The 19,952-nt window shown below is 27.9% G+C and overlaps 1 protein-coding gene across 1 annotated transcript; it reads left to right on the top strand.

The window, feature by feature from the left end:
* Nucleotides 1–61: 61 nt before the first annotated feature.
* On the top strand, nt 62–19,946 carry LOC107441139 (Bifunctional Phosphopantetheine adenylyltransferase - Dephospho-CoA kinase). The gene is made up of 7 exons (XM_043047218.2): nt 62–883; nt 4,967–5,181; nt 7,666–7,797; nt 9,134–9,376; nt 10,997–11,081; nt 12,448–12,548; nt 19,752–19,946. The coding sequence occupies exons 1-7, from the start codon at nt 298–300 to the stop codon at nt 19,929–19,931; spliced, it is 1,542 nt and encodes a 513-aa protein (XP_042903152.1). The 5' UTR covers nt 62–297; the 3' UTR covers nt 19,932–19,946.
* The last annotated feature ends 6 nt before the right edge of the window (nt 19,947–19,952 follow it).

The following is a 19,952-nucleotide window of genomic DNA, read 5'->3' as shown; positions in this document are numbered from 1 at the left end:
ATTAATTAAAAGTGATAATTTTCCACACGAAGTAAATTTCGGTTGGGAATTTTGTAACTGCATTAAAAAACAGTATATTGCCACCGGCAACATGTGATCAAGATAAGTGAATTCCAGTTCTGTTTTCAAATGTAAATAAATAATCTAGTTAATTAGGTTAATTGAACAGTGACTGTAAAGGAAGTTGGATGAAAGAATTATTGCAGTTTGTTGGTTTTCCTCCAGCGTCTTATCTATTTCCCTTTCAGAGAAAAATAAATATAAATTCGGTGATTATAGGGAAATTATTCTTTAATTATGTATCAATCAGCTTTGCTCATTTTGACTGGTTCAATACGCTTAGTTATAGAATCTATTGGACAATATTTAAACACAGCTAATAAAAAAGTGACAAAACGCTTGTATGTGAAGTTAGAGCCAGAATTCTCAAAACCTGCATCAAAATCTGACTTAAATACCCTTTCTTGTTTATCATCTGCTGTGCCATTGGTGTATAACAAGGCGTCTTCAGTTTGTAAACACCTAGACGTTCGAGTTCTCGTAGCCTCCTTGCAAACCCCCAAAAGAGACAAATATACTCATATAAATTTTGATGTTATTTTTACTAACAGTATAGAGGAAGACAAATTAATAAGTAACTATGTAAATGATGTGTTTAGTAATGTCTCTTGCAGCGTTATCAAATTAGACAATGTAACCTTGTCTACTACTGAAAATGGTTGCAATATATTTCAAATATCTGATTATAATGCCTACAAGACCGTTTGTTTGGGCGGCACATTCGATAGGCTTCACAATGGGCATAAAGTTCTTTTATCCGAAGCTGTCTTAAGAGCTCGTGAGAAATTGATTGTTGGAGTCTCAGATTTCAAAATGATAAAAAGTAAGACAAAAAGTTTATACTTTCAGCAATATTTTGTATACTATAAATCTAAGTTTGAAGCAAAATAATTTACTATTTTTTAAGACATGAATCTTAGATTCCTTCTGAACAACAGAGATTAAAAATAATCAGGTTATATATAATGATTTCTGCTATAGAATTCAAACGAATAGTTGTGGAAATACAAATCTGGGCTTAGTTTGCAGAAAATTCTTTCAGCTGAGAGTTTCATAATTGAAACGCTTTTTTCGAATTATTAAATTAAAGGAACAAAGAAGTTCTTTCTAACTCAATCCAAAAACAAAAGAAAATTTAAGGAAAGAAAATTTGTCTTCAATTTGAAATTATTGTAAAATTGGTTAAAATAAGAAATCATAAATAATATTTTTGAACAAGATAGGTATAAAATGTCAATTGAAAAAAAACAAATTTATGCAAAGAAAGAAAGATAATTTATTTCAAGTAATTCAATCATTCTTAAAAATCATAAAGCCATAAACTAGGATAAAAATCGCAAATTTAGTCAACGGAGTAAATTCAAAATTTATTATCCTTTGAAGTAAAAAAAATTACAAAATCAAGGAGTTGGGTTGTATAAGAGCAGACATAGATAAAATGGAAAACTTTCTGGGAAAACAAATTCTCAATCAAAAAACTTAGGTACTGCAAGCGATTGATTAACTCTAGTAACTATTTTCAACCTTTTCATTGTCATCTCATTTATGCGAAATTTGATTGAAAGCCACAAATTTTTTTTAAAAATGATTTCATTTTTATGAAACTATATGGATTTATTACCAGTTGAGTTTAGTAAAAAAGCTGAAAATTGAAATCTAAAAATGTCAAGTGTATAAACTCTTTTTAAATACTTGTAAAGATACCTGGAATTTGAGCACGAAAAAGATATCAGCATATTAATAAAAATATCCCATCAATGTTTTATTTATTTCTTTAAATTGCGTGAATATGAATCTCAATGTATGATTAATAAATATTTTTTATGTATGAATAAGTTAAGTCATTATTGAAAATTAATCAAAATTTAGGTTTATTATTGGTATGTGGTCAAGGGAAAATCTATAATAGTTATTCATTAGAAATATTTAAGAAAAAACCGACTAACAGCAATAAAAAAACTGAATTTGAAAGGAAGAAAAAGAGAAATGAAGAAAAAAAAAACTCTTAATTCATGAAACAAAGCTTTAATGCCAATAATAAAAGGATTCTGGTGGGGGGGGGAGTACCCATATAATGTAAAAAGTAATGTGGTCTTTCAAAAACCCTTTTAAAAATGATGCTTTGTTATAAAAATGCCTATAAAAAGTGTCATACCAGGTGATGCCATTATTATGACGTCGTGTGGTGGAAGGATAGAGAGTGTGTGGGGGAAAAAAAGAGGAGAGGGGGTTGCGCTCTTGGAGGGAGAGGAAGTCATTTTTTGGTTTATATGTGTCCCTTGTGAATTTTGTTAATTTAGCTTTATAAATAAATTCCTGTTAATTGTTATAAAAACTCACCAGTGTGGTTTATTAAGAGGGGAAAGATTAATCTGTAAGAGTTGAGAATATCACACGCTCAACTTTCGATAACCAGAGGCCAAAGGTAAGAAGATTTATGTTTTCTCTTTGACGGAAGTAAAACTGTAAAGGGTGAAGTTGATTAAAGTTGAAACTTAATTAGTTGATTTGAAATAAGAAATATGTTTAGTATAAAAGGTTTAAAGAAAGAAGATTTAGCTGTTGTTGCAAAGGAGTTAGGGCAAAAGGTTGAACCAGGTCAAAGAATTGTAGATTTAAAACTATTGATAGAAAAGAGCTCACAATATACGGCTGACAAAGATTTTGTTTCGGAACTGTTAAATTCAACAGTCATGGAAAGATTGGAAAGGGAACAGCGCCTAAAGGCTGAACAAGAAAAAGAGCGACTAAAAGTAGAGCAAGAAGCAGCGTTACAACTTGAGCAAACTGCTTTAGAACGCGAAAAAAACAAAATTAGAACTTGAGAGGGCTCAATGAGAAAGAGCTAAAATTCAAGCTGAGGGTAGAGGGTTCGATACTGGTGTGGATGGACTAAACGCGAATTCTAAATCATTAGAATCTCTCATAAAAAGCGTAAGAACATTAACTCTTCCTGTACCGAGTAGACTGGAAATGTGGAATTCATTTTTTACCTCTTTAGAAAAGGCGTTTAAAGTTAAGAATGTCGATGAAGAATTTAAAGTTGAAATTTTATTTAATTTGCTAGGCGAGCGAGAGGCGAATTTATTAACATATGTAAACGTTGAGGAGATGAAAGAAAATTAAAGGGTTAAGAATATAATTCTTAATGAGTTTCAGCCGACAACAGATGTAGGTTTGGAAATTTTTTTGTCCGCTAAAAGGTTAAGAAACGAGAATCATGTGCAATTCGCGAGTAGAATTAGAGCAAATTGGGATTTCTACTGCCAACTTGGAAAAGTTAATGATTTTGAAATGCTTAATGAATTAATAGTCAGTGACCGAATATTGAATGCATTAGATCCAGAAGTGCGGAGTTAATTAAAATTAAGCAGTTAGATACGTGGTTCCGACCGAAACAAATAGCGGAGCTCTCTGACAATTGGTTCACTTCGAGAGATAGCACTTTTTCAGAGTTATACGATAAACCGACAAACAAATTTCAAAATCAGATAGAAACTGGATTCCCAAATAATTCAGGTGGAAAATATGTCCCGCCTCATATGAGAAATACTTTTAATGATAAAAATACGAGTTCGGGAAAAGAATTTAAATTATGTAAACAAATCGTTCATTTACGTTATTGTCCTAATAGGGGAAAAACTAAAATGTGAACAATAAGTTAACCCAAAACGGAAGATAAATTAATCGCTGGAGTTAAAACTGAGTATATTGACCCGAATTCAATTAAATCTCAACCCTTACAATATGAATACATTTATTTGGGAGGAAACATTTTTTTCTTTAACCAAACCCTTTTCCATGCGTGAATTACTCCTGGCAATGGCTCTTCTTGATATGACCAAATCTCCTGGCCCAGATGGTCTTTATGGCTGTATGCTTGAAAACCTTGGCAGCTCAGGGAAGCAATGGCTACTAAACATCATTAATCAATCCTGGATACAAGGGCGACTTCCACAGGAATGGAAGAGAGCCACTATTATTCCAATCAAAAAACCGTTTGATTCCGTTACATTTAAAAAATAATGATTGCTCGAAAGTTCATTTAATATCAGCATTTGGGGAAAATATAGTGGCGGGTTTACAAATGTTTTCGATTTCATTAAAATCTGAATATCCTAATAATTTAAGCAGTAGTGCAGATGTATTATTTTCAGTAACAGACAAATTAGTCGTTCCTTGCATTTTGACGCCAGTAGTATAAGAGATGTTTAAGCCAGCGAATATTGATGAGGGGGGAAACCAAAACAATCTTCTAACTTAGTCGCCGTTACGTCATGAAAGGAAAGAAATATCAGAGGGTGTGTCTGGGAACACAGAGATGTTTATGTTAAAGGGTTCGGAAAGTGAAAACAATGAATTAATGATCTGTTGCGTTGAATCAGAAAATCAAAATAAAGAGGAAAATATGGGTCAACTTTCAGAGACGGAGATTTTTAAAAAACAGCAAAGGGATTGTGATATTCTCAACTCTTACAGAGTAATCTTTCCACTCTTTATAAACCACACTGGTGAATTTTTATAACAATTAACAGGAATTTATTCATAAAGCAAAATTCACAAGGGACACATATAAACCAAAAAATGACTTCCGCTTTCTCCAAGAGCGCAAACCCCTCTCCTCTTTTTTTTTTCACGCACTCTCTCTCCTTCCACCACACGACGTCATAATAATGGCGTCACCTGGTATGACAAAAAGCAAAGATTGCATACAAAAATATAATAATTTATTCTAATACTCAAAAGAAAATTTTAAGGCTGAAAATCTCAATTTCCCAATTACTGTATTTTCAAGAAAATGTGAGGAAAAAAGAATAAAGTCATAGAACCATAATAATAAAAACAAACCTATTCAAATTATGGGATTAAAAAAGGATCAATAATTGTGCATTTTTTATAATTATAGAGAAAGTTCTTTGGGAACTGATTGAACCAATTGAGAAACGTATGGAAGAAGTTTCAAAGTTTCTTTTTGAGATAGATCCGTCCCTAGTTTACGATGTAGTGCCCATATCCGATCCTTTCGGTCCGACCATTACAGATCCTAACATCGACTGCATAGTGGTTACTACTGAAACGAAAGCCGGAGGTGAAAAAGTTAATATTGAACGGACAAAAAAAGTAAACATTTATATTTATTGAAGTAAAAAATAATTTGTACTAAAACTAGTTAAAAGCAAATGTTCGTTCTGTTATATGTGTTATAGTTAAAGTGATGAATCTGGATATTATTAAAAGTAACTGGTGGTTATTAATATCAACTGATTCTTTATATTAACCGTAACATCCTATATGGTAAATAAAGTGAATACAGTGTCTGATCTAAAACTTAATATCTGTGTACTTACAGTTAATAAATGACATGTGCTGAAAGTTCTATTGTGCCCTCTATTCAAGGAGCGGTAAAATTAATGCTTTGTAGTATTCTATTAAATGTATTATTTTGGATGTTATGTAATATCTCAAAATACAGCACAATAACGGTTTCCTTATTTTCTTGAATATCAAAATACTGTCTGTGTCTAGATTTTCATGTAATTTTAACTTGTCTTATTTTACATGGAGTTTTCTTATAATTAATACTAAGAGCAAGTTCAATGTAGGAATTTTAAGAATAATAGTTTTTTCTCCAAATTTATCAAAAGGGAAATAATAATATTTTTGTTGAATAATCACTAGGTGTGTAAAGATGTTTTACCATACCTAATTTAATAAAATTTTAGGGAAGTTATTATCAAAATCTCTATTTGATGATTCATTTATCTGAAAATTTTATTTTAGTTTGATATTTTTATTTTATTTTTTTATTTCTTTTGTATAGTAATGCTGACTGTTATAAAAATATTCAACAAAATGAATAAGGCTAGACATGAAAATAATGTCACAGAAGTAGACATGCTGTAATTTTGAATGATGAATGTTCTTCAGTGACAAAACGCAGAATGAAAAAAGGAACATGCAGGCTCAGTAGCAAATTTAGAAATGAATTGCAACAAAAAGTGGGGATTGACCAAAACAGTGTTAGTAATATGATAAAACAAGATAATCAATGAAGACAGAAGATGGGGGGTAGATTAAGAATCCTAGAAGTAACATTGCAACGAGATCAAATAGATTTCCAAACATTTAGAAAAACTTATCTTGTGAAAAAAATGGGTTATTGGAGAGTCCAGCTATGTAATATATATTTCTTGTTCTTTAAATTAAAAAGTACATTTTGTTTGTTTAATGTATACAAGACTCACACAAGATATCACACTTTAGAGAGATTGGATGAATATATCAGTCATTAATGTTAGCAATTAGATCTTTAGGGCTGGTATCATTTAGTTTGTTAATAGTAGAGACTTTAAGCTCAAATATATTAACAATTTTCACAATGTGGGGACTGCTTCTAGGGTAATAACGTGAAACAATCAAATAATATGAATTCAAATTAAGAATTAGAATTGGGGGGATACATTTTCAATAGATAGAATCAATGAAATAAGAAAGCCACTGTCATTCGCTCCAAAGTGAAAGAATTCTTCATTTAGGAAATTATTATTAGGACAAATTTTTGAGGCACTGTAAACAAGTGTGCAAAAGACAGCTTTTGTTTGAATAAGAAGAGGGAACAAAAGGTTATGAGGGGAAAGTCAAACTGAAATGTTTTGTTATATACAGTTATCAGTATCGAGGAATAATACTTTTCAGGGTTGGCTAAAATATTTATTTTTGTTTAAAAAAAAAAGATTTTTTATTTATTTAAATGGAATTTTTATTTTTTATTTTTTTGAATTTACTTATCAAACATTATATTAAATTTATTAATAATGCTTAGTATTATTTCAAAACCGTATTATAACTAATATAATTACATTTTTTAAAAAATAAATTGGTTAAAAAATTTTATAAATGATTATTACAAACAAATCACTCAAAAATTAAAATTATAGTTATTTTTGTTCTAGCTCAACATTGAACACCCTTCTGAATTTGTAAAGAGGAAGACAAAAGTTGTCTATTAGATATCAAATTAAGAAAAAATTTATTTAGAACATGAAACTTAAAAAATTATCTATTGTTCTTGGCAAAACAGGTCTTTCTTGTTTATATTTATCAAACTATGTATTAATATGTATATGTAAAAGTACTGGTATTTAAATAAATAAAAGTCTTAATGAATATAATTGAAATATGTAATTTATAAAGCAGTATATTCGTTTACACGCAGGTAAAGCAAAATTATAATATCTGATAATTACATGCTACAAATTGTTGAGTCATTTTCTGTCTATTTTGAGCATTAAGTAACAATCGGCATATATTCCTCTCCCATTATTTCCCTAAAGAAACTTTCTATATTTATAAAATCTGACTTTGAAAACGTTTTTGCATATTAAAAATTATTGAAAACAATATTGCTTATTATAAATATATTTTTAGGTGTATATTTATATTAAAAAAATCTGTGTAACTTGCACCGATGATTTAAAAAAAAAATCAAATGATTTAAATTAACTGATTAAAATCATGCCAAACCAGTTGAATTTTATTTTGTAAGATTGGCTGGAAAAATTTTTAGTGTTCATCTATAATAAGAATTTATAATATGTTTTGTAGGAGATGTCTGCCCTGGATATTGTCATAGTAGATGTTCTAGAAAATTCAGAAAGAAATTCTCACGAAGAAGAGAAAATCAGTTCATCAACAAACAGAATGCATCTGCTTGGAATGCCACAAAAAGTCATTCAGGTTGAATTAAATTTAAAAATTGTTACACTTTTTCTAAGATTGATAATTTGTCTAGATTTTTAACAACGCATATCATTGTTTATTGCTTTATGTTAAAAATCAACACACTTGAAATGTGTCATTATTGTAATGCTGCATTTTTAAAATGTGCATTTTCTAAACTTAATTGAGTCACATTTAATCATTATAAAAGTGAAGCAACATGAGTAGTTGCATGAAAAACCCATTGATGAATGCTTGTATCTGTTTTCCTACACATAATCATACAAAAAGATCCTTTTTTCAAAATTTATTATTCAGTTTTATAATTAACGACCCATATTATTTTGAAGAAACAGAATGACAAGAATTCATATAACTTCTATGAATCATAACTTGTGTGTTTTTTCCCAAAATGAATATTTTTAATTCGTTGCTTTCCTTAGTAGGTTTTTCTGCAACATTCAAATGTGAATTTTTATTATTCTCATGTAAAAATTATCAGTATTACTTTAGACCATTTGGATATTTTAGAAGATCTTGGTGTTTTAAAATTTTGATTTTTCTCATCACAGTAGCTTCCGAAGCTTATCGTAGACTTGGTTTTCTTGCACATAAAACAAAGACTTTGCAAATGAAAAAATTTTAAAAATTCTTAAGCTTACATTTTTTTTTCTATCTTGGACCATTGCAGTATTATCTGTAGCCCTTAATGCAACAATAAAAAGCAATTACCTATGCTTTATTTATAACCTCATGTTCTTTCTGTTACTTCATTGCAAACAAAACATTTTTGATGCTCCATCATTGAAATGTTATAGAGATTTGTCTTATTTATAATTTTTCGGTAAAATTTTAAGTAATATGATTAACTGCTCTGATATTTTAAGTATAATTCAGTTTTCTATTAAAAAAAAATCAATATATGCAAAATGTATTTGTAAACTCGTTTTAAATTATTTGTTAAAAATTTTTTTAAATTTTTCGTCAAAAATTTTTTTGTAAACTGGTTTTGTAAATCTATTTATGTAAAAATTATTTCTTTATCCATAATTTACAAATTTTTTAACAGGCTTGCAAATGGAGTTAATATTTTAATGGGTCTTCTACTTTTTAAAATATTTTTTGAATGTTTTATACACTTGCAAAAATGTTATCTTTTCTCGCATTGTACATAACTGTAACTGGATTTTTTTTCATCTGTGATGCATGTTTTGTCAATGAAATAATGATAAAATTCTTATTAATATGTCATATTTATCAATATGGAAAAAAAATTAAAACTATTGCATAATCTGCTAAGCAGCAAATTAACCACTCACACATTTATTATTATTATTATTATTATATTTTTTAGGTTTCTTCCAATTTTAAGAGGCCATATTGCATTTTATTCCGTGGTAATTTTATGAGTGGAAAATCGTTCATAGCCAACAGGTTTCAGTTTCTGGGTTTACCGGTTCTTTGCTGTGATGAAATACTCAAAGCCATTTTCAACAAGGATGCTGAACTGCGCAGAAAAGTCATAGAGAGGATCTTTCAAAACCCCTCTGATACACTGGATTTTGAAAAGTTAGCTCTCCAGTGCTTAAAAAACAAGGTAATTTATTTTTCTGCCAAATTACGATGAAATTGATTTGAAAGAGGCTATTGTAGAAAGCAGTGGTTTTGCTTATGCATTATAACGTATCAAATGCGCTAAAAATTTTGGGAGTGCAAAAAATAACTCATAATTCTCTAGTACCTAAAATCTAACCAAACTTTAAATATTTATGTTAATAAAAAGTTTTTTTGTTCTTCATTAGTAGGTGAAGGAGAAAATTAAAATAGTTCTGAGTATCATATTACGCTGATACTTTTTCTTAATTCAGGTGTTTGATCAATTCTAAAAATGCTTGATTGTTAAAATATAACCCTTTACTTATTTTGAAATACTTTTTCTATCAAATAGATTGAATAATTATGAATGTGCATATTAATGGGATAGATAAAAAGGTAAAGAATTCATGTTTTAAATTTAAGAAAACCAACTTTTAATGAGAGGTACCTAGACATTCAGGTCTTAAGAACCCATAATTCCCAAAGTATAGCAGAATCGCTTAAAGAATTTTTTCTTTTCTGTTCACAAATTTTTTTGTTACATATTTCTTTTATGATGGCTGAATATTCATTATACAAACAGCATTTTAATGAAAAATTCAAGTTAAAAAGGAATGCATAAGTAGCTAATTTAACCTTATGGATAATTAAAAAGAAAATTTAAAATTTGATTCAATTGTAATTTTAAATAAAAACTCTTACTTTAAATTAATTATTTCAGTTCCCTCCAACAGTTGAGCGAGATATATCTCGGTATAAAATATGGCGATTATTTTATTTATTTATTTTGCATGAAAATTTGCCAATCTTAATTATTTATGCTCATATTATTTATTCATTAAGCTTTTGACAAACTTAGAACTTCTTCTTTGTTTTAATTTTTTTTCCTTCTCAAATCTATTACAAACCATTCCTGGAATCTAGCTTGTATATTTAAATTTGTTCTTGTAAATTGAAGATGTTCTTTCTTTCACCATGCTTATTTTATTCTATATCTTAACAATACTTATCCTATGTTATTTTCAAAATTAATAATTTTAAAAAGAAATTTCATTTTTTATTTTGATCTGAATTATTTAATTAAACAATATCAAATTTCGATGTGATTACCATATCAATTTTGAATAAATCTTGGCTTAAAATATATCTCTTTTGTATAAAATCTTGTATAAAATATATCTCTTTTAAAAATTCTGAAACTAAAGAAGTATTGTAATCAGTCTTTATTTAAGAAACAATTCAAGCTCTAGATTCAGTTTTTTTTTTCCAACTCATTTTAAGCTTGGATAAAAGAAGTGCCTTAATTGTGTTATAAATTGTTTAATTAAAAGTTAGTAATTAACATCTGATTTATTGTTATTTTAATAAAGATCTTTAGTTCTTCCTGATTTTTTTTCTTGGGGGGGACAGGGGTAATATCACATTTTTCACAATCTACATATATTAACCCAGAGACTAAGTATTAAACTAAAACCTGTATGAAATAAATAACAAAAATATAATTTTGTGTAGAAAAAAAATTTATTTTAAAAAGAGAAAGAACATTTTTTTAGAAGTTTCTGACAGTGATTATATTTAATGCTAGTCTTTTGTTATAATGTTATTGAAATTTCCCTTTTAGGAACATAAGGTTTGGTTATGTGAATTGGTTTTGTCCAAAATGAAGACATCTCTTCAACAAGTGTTGAAAGTTTATTCTGATCAAGGTAGAGTTAAAACAGGTTTTTTTTTATTAGTTAGAGGTAGATTAGTATAAATAATAGTGTTTTAGTTTTTAATATATTCTCTAGTCAATGATTTTATTGTTAATTGAAACCCTTGAAACTTGGAAAAAAGTCATCTAAAAATGTGGTGAATAAATATTATAAATATTTCATAAATATACATTCCATTTATTTTAAATATTTAAAAGAAACCCATTCTGTGTACTTAAAATACAAATACGACAAATTGTTTTTTGAATAACAGCTTAGCCAAACAATGAAATTTGTAATATGAATAATATTGAAGATTAAGTTGTATCTATATATGTACTGATTTAGTCTTTGACTTATTTTTAAAGTTAAATGCATATCCCGATTTTCATTTACTTAATTTTTTAAATTTCTTTTGACCTTTTCTCTTAACAGGGCATTATCTAAACATCTCTCTTATAGACAATCCGTCTCCATCAGTTTGTTTTTTATGTTAAATTATTTACCGATAAATCGAGGAATGGTGCAAACCCTTAGACACTTTCAAATTATTGCATTCTATGAAAGTAAATTCCTGTGAAAAGATTAAAGTTAAAATATTGGTCATGAATCATTCTGGAACATTGTCTTCTTGAAGAATTCTTTTATCCAGAGTCTTAACTTTAGCAAACTTTCGCTTGTGTTGTCGAACTTCAAATAATTCAGGGGTTGACCAAAATACATTTTAAATTTAATCTACATTTTTATCTTAAATTTCTCTAAAGTGTTATTTCTTGTTAATAACATTGATTTAAACAGACATGGCATTACTTTTGTTGGAATGAAACCTTTTTATTGTTGTGCTGTGAAAATTTATGATATACCCTATCAGACTTGCTCAAAAAAATGCTTAGGTTAGATCTTGTTCATAATGCAGCTAGAAACTATAACATTTAACTTAACCTTGAGTGTTTTTAAAACATTCAAAAGAATAGAAAATAAGTAATAGTAATAAAAAATAGAAAAAAATTATGTATGATAAAAATTATGATTGTGTTTCTGAGATGTTTTTGATCAAAATCATGTAAAAAGTTTAATAAATTATAATTAAATTATAGCTTACATTTGCAACACGCTGAAAAATAGGTATAGACGACCGCAACTAAATTAACTTTTAATTTTTATTATTTTTTTGGTTCTTCTCATTTAGCTAGATGTAAGTCAATTAAAAAATTTATTATTTATTATTATTATTTTGGGAACATCCAATTTGTTTTGCATTCAAAAATAAATAAATAAAGAGTTGTGTTTACTTGGGCCTAGCTCACCAAGCAGTGGGGACAAAATATTTAGAAATTCAATTGTAATACTTCGATCTTTTAAATAAACATTCTTGCAGGCTCTCATGTTGTCTTAGTTAAAGATTCTGCTATATTAGAAGGATGTGATCTAGAAGTTAATATTAATGAAATTTGGGCTGCAATAGTTCCTATAAATGAGGTATATGTTTGTTTTTTTTATTATGTATTCATATTTTTAATTTTTTATTGGAATTTTTTAAATTCTTTTTAATTCATTAAGTTTTGAAATTTAAATTTATCTAAATGTGAAATGTTTAAGGACTGAAGTCATTAAATACTGTTAACAAAGAAGATATGTCAAGATGAACACGTTTTTAGAATCTTTCATTCCTTTAAAGGGTGTGTAACGTTTTTAAGAAGTGCTTATTTTCGATTTTTAAAAGCCCTTAAAGGTGCAATTTTCATTTGGTTTTTTAATAAGTGCTTAATTTTCCCTTTTCTAAAATGAGATTTTTTTTCTATATCATGTTGATTTTCTCACGAATTATGCAACAAGAAAGACATAGTTCTACTCAACATTTTTACAATTAATTCAACCCCAATTTATTTCCGGCATACCCTTGGTCTGTAGCGTATGAAAACGCCAACATTTGCAGGTCCACATACTAAGCTGGATTGTCCACTCATATGCAGCTCTGCTGCATTTTGCAAGAGATTCTCAATTTCAGACTTCATTTTCCGCCCCTCTGAAAATTTCCTGATAAGTAAACTAATTATAATTTACAAAAAATACAAATGTTTGTTTAAAATGAGTTAATAATTTTCTTAATTAATCAATTCAAGGGTTTATTAAGTTACCATCAATATTTAGTACAGTTATTAGAATAAATTTCCTAATTACATGTTATTTTATTATGTTATAATAGTTTAGTAGGTCAACATCAACATTCTAGTCTATACAGCTCATAATCAATCAAAAGAACAGTTACAAATTTTGGTCTTATTCATACAAAACGGAAAAATGAACGGAGGAATGAGACAGAGGGCTTCGAAACTATTTTTTTTGTAATCGCTTGCTTTGGGAAAAGATGAGTTAAAATTGAAATAAATGAAAATTGATTTTGCATATAAAGAATAAGATGATTGTTAATTTTTTTATTAAATGCTTTTGTATTTTATTTTTAATTATTAAACAAATTACGGGATTGGATAAATTGCAATTTGACAGTAATTTTCAAAGCAAAAAGAGTTTTATGTTAAGATAATTCAAGAACATAGTATTGATGGAACACTTTTAATTTTACATTTATATTAATTTAAAAATACTTCTTATTTATTATAGATAACAATTATCCTTACTCCAAAATTTTGGGTTTTTGGCAATAGTCAAAAAGGTTTTTTTTTGATATGACAGTCAGTTGTCAAAACCTTGTCAACCATGATTAATTATGAAATTTTTTTAAACTGCTTAAATATAATTTTTGAGTATTTCAAAAGTGCTTATTTTTTGTTGAAAAATTTAGTTACATACCCTGTTTTATTTCTTGCTTTCTTATAAATTAATAATCTATATACATATATTTTTTAACACATTGACAAAAAAATTCTTTTTTCTGTGTTGGCAACAATGAACTGAAATATCAACTGAGTATGCAGCAGAGTTGGCCATCGATTACAGTAATTAATTACAACTGTAATTAATTACAGATAATTACAGCTATGTAATCAATTACTTGTAATCACGATTACAAGTAATCAAAATTTTTTAATACATCTGAGTAGAGCAAAAATGTAATCAATTACAATTTTCAATTGCAGTAATCAATTACTTGTAATCATGATTACAAAGTTTGATTACAGCTGTAATCATGATTACATAGTCGATTACAGTAATCAATTACTTGTAATCATGATTACAACTTTCAAAACATTTAGATTACTGCTGTAATCATGATTACAATTTTGATTACAGTAATCAATTACTTGTATTCATGTTTCCAAGTAATTGCGATTACAAGTAATCACAACAAAAACGATTACGGGTAATTATGATTACAAGTAATCAAAATATATGATTACATGTAATTTGATTACATGTAATTGTGATTATTTGTAATCAAACTATACGAATACAAGCTATTACACTTGTATACTTGCACATAGTTGTGTAAATAAAATGCATACATGTACATCGATGTATGTACATGCAAAGTATGTACATACAACGTATACATGTACATAATTACAAGTAATGTATAAATACATGCGTACATTTAAATATATGTAATTACAATATACACATACATTGTACATACATTATTCTAAGGCATATAAAACTCGACCTCATATTTTTTAGAAAGTAAACGATAATTTTATAAAGTAAACGGTATTTCTAAATATTATTTCCACACATAAAATTTACCGTTTTTTTGCCATTTAAAAAATTTCTATGAATCATGCATTATGTTATAAAAAAATAAATCTGTATTGCCTAACATTTCATGAAAATACCTGAAAATAATTCTTTATTCAAAGAATTTCAAAATGACATAGAACAATTAAAGCTGAAAACTAAATTTGATTTTGTCATTTAACTTGCTTGAGTCATTATAAGTTAACTTACATGCATTTTATTTATTGCATTGTACACATATTTAGACGTAAATGTAATGTACATATGTATGCATGTACATACATTCATGCATTGTACATGCATATATAGTACATATGGATATGCATACATGGAACATACGTGCATTGTACATTTGTGGATATACATTCATTGGACATATATACATTGCACCAGAGGCAAGATATATAGATAGGGATAGCATGTATGTACACATGTAAAATTTGTACAAAAGAATTATGCCCAATATATTTATGCACACATGTACTGTATATGTACACACATATGTACATTATATGAATATGCATCTGTACGCTATATGTATATACATGTGTACAATATATGCATCTCAAATGTGTGTATTTACTTACGTCATGCATGTCGAATGTATGTATGAATATATGTAAAATATAAATTGCCCAATGTACGTACAATCATACACAAATGTATTATGCATATTTGGATACATACATTGAACATGAATATATTGTGTATATGTACATCCATACATTGGACATGCAGATCATGTACATATATACATACATATATTGTACATACTATATATATTGTACATACTACATATATACCTATATTGTACATACTACATATATTATACTGATCATAAATAAATTGCACATGCATGCATGGGACATACATTGTATGGACAATGTATACATGTTTGTACAAACAACAAGTACTTGTATATACATGAACACAGATATACATTTTACATACACAAATATTTGCATAAAATGCATATATCCATTGTGTATAAATTTACATGTCTACATTGTTTGTACATACATACGTAATTATTAGCTATATACATACTTACATATATTTTATACTTACAATATAAGTGTATGTACATGCGTGTGAAACTAAAATGTCTGAACATATGCACTAGATAAAATCATATGTACATACATTTTAGTTACATTCATTTGTACGTGCAAAATGTATAATTATAAAATACATTATACTATCTACTGTAAAATATAATCATTTATAAGAATACAATAGGTAGGTAATCGTGTATTTAGTTTATATGTAATCATATATTTTGATTACTTGTAATCATAATTACCCGTAATCGTTTTCGTTGTGATTACTTGTAATCGCAATTACTTGGAATCATGATTACGAGTAATTGATTACTGTATTCAAAATTTTTTGAAAGTTGTAATCACGATTACAAGTAATTGATTACTGCAATCAAAAAAAGGAATCGATTATATTTTTGGCCAAATCTGGTATGCAGTCATAAGCATGAACATTTAAATACACATGTTCGAAATTTTAAGAATAAAAATTCAATTCTAGCAGAACAACAGAAAGCTGAAACAAACTGAGTGATTAGTTGAGAAGAAATAATAAGTTAAATAGCAAACAGTCTGTATCATCAAACAAACTATTCTATATTTTTGTTATAATTATTCTTATTAATTAATTCATGATTAATAATTTAGAGCTATATTTTAGTGGCAATAATTCTTCATAATTAACATGAAGGGAAAATTAGTTTTATCAATAAAGATTGAACACACATTTTTTTTTTTTTTTTTCTTTTNGATTTTGGTTGGTTGGCGCGGGGCCGGAGGCCATAGCGACCAACCCGTTTGTGATAGAGCTATATTTTAGTGTCAATAATTCTTCATAATTAACATGAAAGGAAAATTAGTTTTATCAATAAAGATTGAACACAAATTTTTTTTTTTTTCATTTTCTAACCTTTTCATTTTGCAAATTTATGTTAGAGTAAAATTGTTATGCGTTTATCTAAGAATATGTTGTTCCTCCAATCACTGAAATTTACTTTTTTGTATATATAAAAATATAATATATACATAAATTAAATTAAATTTTGATGATTTGAATATTTACAGGACGCATATATGTTGGATGTATATATCATTTTGAAAAGAGCAGCAGCATATATTCTAAGCTAGCCAAAACGTATATGTATCCAAAAAAAAAGAACTGAGCGACCTTGAATTTTGAAGTAGTTTAGGGATATGGAAAGAACAGCAAACAGGGGTGGGCCCTCTAATATCATTAGAACAGTTTAAAGAAAAAACATTCAAAATTGTTCTTCTCTGTATTGTCTCTTCTAAATTGATCTTCACTGTGACAGCTAAAGCTTGAAACAATGTATTGCCATGATTTCGTAAAAGATTTTTTTTAGCAGTCCCCCATAACTATTTATTTTACTATTATGACAAATGAGTAAATTAAGCAAAAGTCAATATTAGAAAATAATAATTTCTGTTAAAATGCAAAAGTTGTTGTATTCGATTATGATCCAACATCTGGCAACTGATGTTATCAAGCAAAAATTTTTGTTTGTTATTATGTACTACCTTATTCTTTCAATTACTATTCAATTCAGGGTGTTCATTTCAAATGCTTTAAGTCTGATTTTTCAATCTAGATTTGAATCACTCTATTCTTTAAAAAAAGATATTAGGTTACATCGTTATAGCAGTGAAAAACATTTGCTTCTAAAAATTTGCTTTGCTTTTCAAGAAATTTGGAAGAGTCAAATAATAATATTGAAACTTTCAAAAGACTTCTCTCTTTTTGACTGAACTCAACTGTCAAAGGAGTGAAGATAAAGGAGGATTATAAACATGTTTCTAATACCCTTTATTTAATTTTCACAAATAAACTGTGTGTTGAATATTTATCCAGCAGTATTTTTTGATACATGTAAAATACAAAACCATCACCCCAACGGAATTTGAGATAGAAAGCGTACAGTATATTATCTATTAATTTTTTCTAACAAAATGTTACCAATACAGTTTTTGAAAAGTAGTTAAATTTTATGCTGCTCCCTGTTTTTAGATTTTTGATAAGTATCTTTGTTTTTGTGCAACGCTGTTTCTTCTTATCTAATAAAGCAATCCCTTAGTTTTCCATCCTTTTTTGAGAGTTGTTTTGCTGTTGAATAAAAAAAAATCAAGAAAACGCCAATCAAAATTATCCAAGATTGCAAAGTTAGAGGCTTAAGTGAAAAGTAAATCAGAATTCTTTTCACAAGCTTATAGTTTAAAATCTTTATAGATAATGACTTTTAATAAATAAACATTAACAGGAAACTTTTTTTAAATTAGTGCAAGTGATAAAAATATGCATTTGACAGTATGCCTTTGATTTATCATGTATTGCATGTCATAATTATGTATTGCATGTCATAATTATGTATTATTGTCAAATGTATTGTGTCGCATTTTCATATTTTAAAGTTTAAAAGTTGCAAATACTATGATTTCAGTATGATAATTAGAACACAAATTTCGATAACCAAAGAATTCCCTAAAAATATTCTTAAAAATTTTAAATAATGTCCTTAAAAATGTCCTAAACCTGAAAAATGCCCCATGTAACTAAAAATATTTAACTATAACAATGTTTTTCCCTTTATAATAACTTTCAATTGCGTTTAAAAATGTAAAACAATGCAAAACCTGTTCCATTTACATTAAAGTTTGAAATAAAATGCTATAATAGTAATAAAAAAAAGGAAATATATTTTTATATGTAAATTTTAATGAGCATAAAAATTCCAATATTATTAGGTATCAAAGTTACATTAGATTACTAAATGCTTTTCATATTTTAAAATTTAAATGAGCATCTCGTGCCTGAATGTTAATTTTGTTTCTCTGAGAAGCTTTTTTCAATGTCTATGTGATTGGTGCTTACTTGAAAAAGACGGTCTCACTTAACGACAATTTCTCAGTTTGAAAACTTGTCGCTTCACCTGTTAAGAGATTTTCTGGAGGGGAAAAAAAACTAAAGATTTTCTAGATTTGTTGTAGTTGTAGTTCATTTACGTCGCACTAGAGCTGCGCAATGGGCTATTGGCGACGGTCTGGGAAACATCCCTGAGGATGATCCGAAGACATGCCATCACAATTTTGATCCTCTGCAGAGGGGATGGCACCCCTAGATTAGAGAGAAAGATTTTCTAGAAATAGAAAAAAACTCCTTCAAATACTTGAAAAATATTGTAAAATGTAAAAGAATCCCTGCTAGAATATCATTTTAAGAATCAATTTATTGATTCTTTGCCATTTGTGTGGAGGTTAGGGAATTGCCCTTGTATCGGAAAGGTTCTGGGTTCGAATCCCAGGTGAGGCATGGATGATCTTTCTTTCACTGTACTATATGTCCTTACAGTGGGAGCAACGTTGGCCCACCTAATATGGTGCCCCTGAAAAATGCCTGAATTGATAAAATGTTCACAATGGTGGGCGTTGGAAATATAAAAAAAATTATTTGCCATTTTGTTTGTGGCTTTTAAATTCAGGTGAATGATTTTTACAATATAGATCATGGGATGAATATCAATGCAAAAAAATAAAATTCAGTTATTGTTGGGCACAAAAGTTTGCTATCACTCTTTTTTTATATATTTATGAGCCTCAACTCGTTTAATAAATTATAGTCTCATTTATAAATTCAAAAATATACTATTCCAAAGAATCAAAAAAACATCATGTCTTGCAATATTTATTGCCAAACATTTTCAGAGCTTTTTTTAAAAAATTAGCTGGTTAATTTTTATTATGTAAGTAAATTCGGTATACGAAATGCATCAAAATGTTACTGATGAGGTAAAGGGGATATTTTATAGTGTTTATGAATCTTTATTGTTATTGAACTAAAATATCAATTGCTTTGGTTTATTGATTATGACTTAGTTTACTTTATATTTTTAAGAATTTCAATTTTATGCAAAGATATAAAACTTCAATTCTTACTCAGGCCTTAAAAAAATTAAACGATGTTTACGATCTGACCCAAGATGAGGCGCTGGAAATCGTCCAATGTTTGCCCCCAAACGAAGAGTATGTTGCAGCAGCCAATATTCTCTTTTGCAATATGTGGTCTACAAATGCCATTCAAGCTCAGGTAAACCATTCTGGCACAATTTATTTTTGTTAAAATATGTTCTGCCTGTTATTT

The sequence above is a fragment of the Parasteatoda tepidariorum genome, chromosome 6, assembly GCF_043381705.1.
Source record: "Parasteatoda tepidariorum isolate YZ-2023 chromosome 6, CAS_Ptep_4.0, whole genome shotgun sequence".
Taxonomy (NCBI): domain Eukaryota; kingdom Metazoa; phylum Arthropoda; class Arachnida; order Araneae; family Theridiidae; genus Parasteatoda; species Parasteatoda tepidariorum.
The sequence above is the reverse complement of the archived record's forward strand: the minus strand, read 5'-3'. Positions and strand labels throughout refer to the sequence as shown.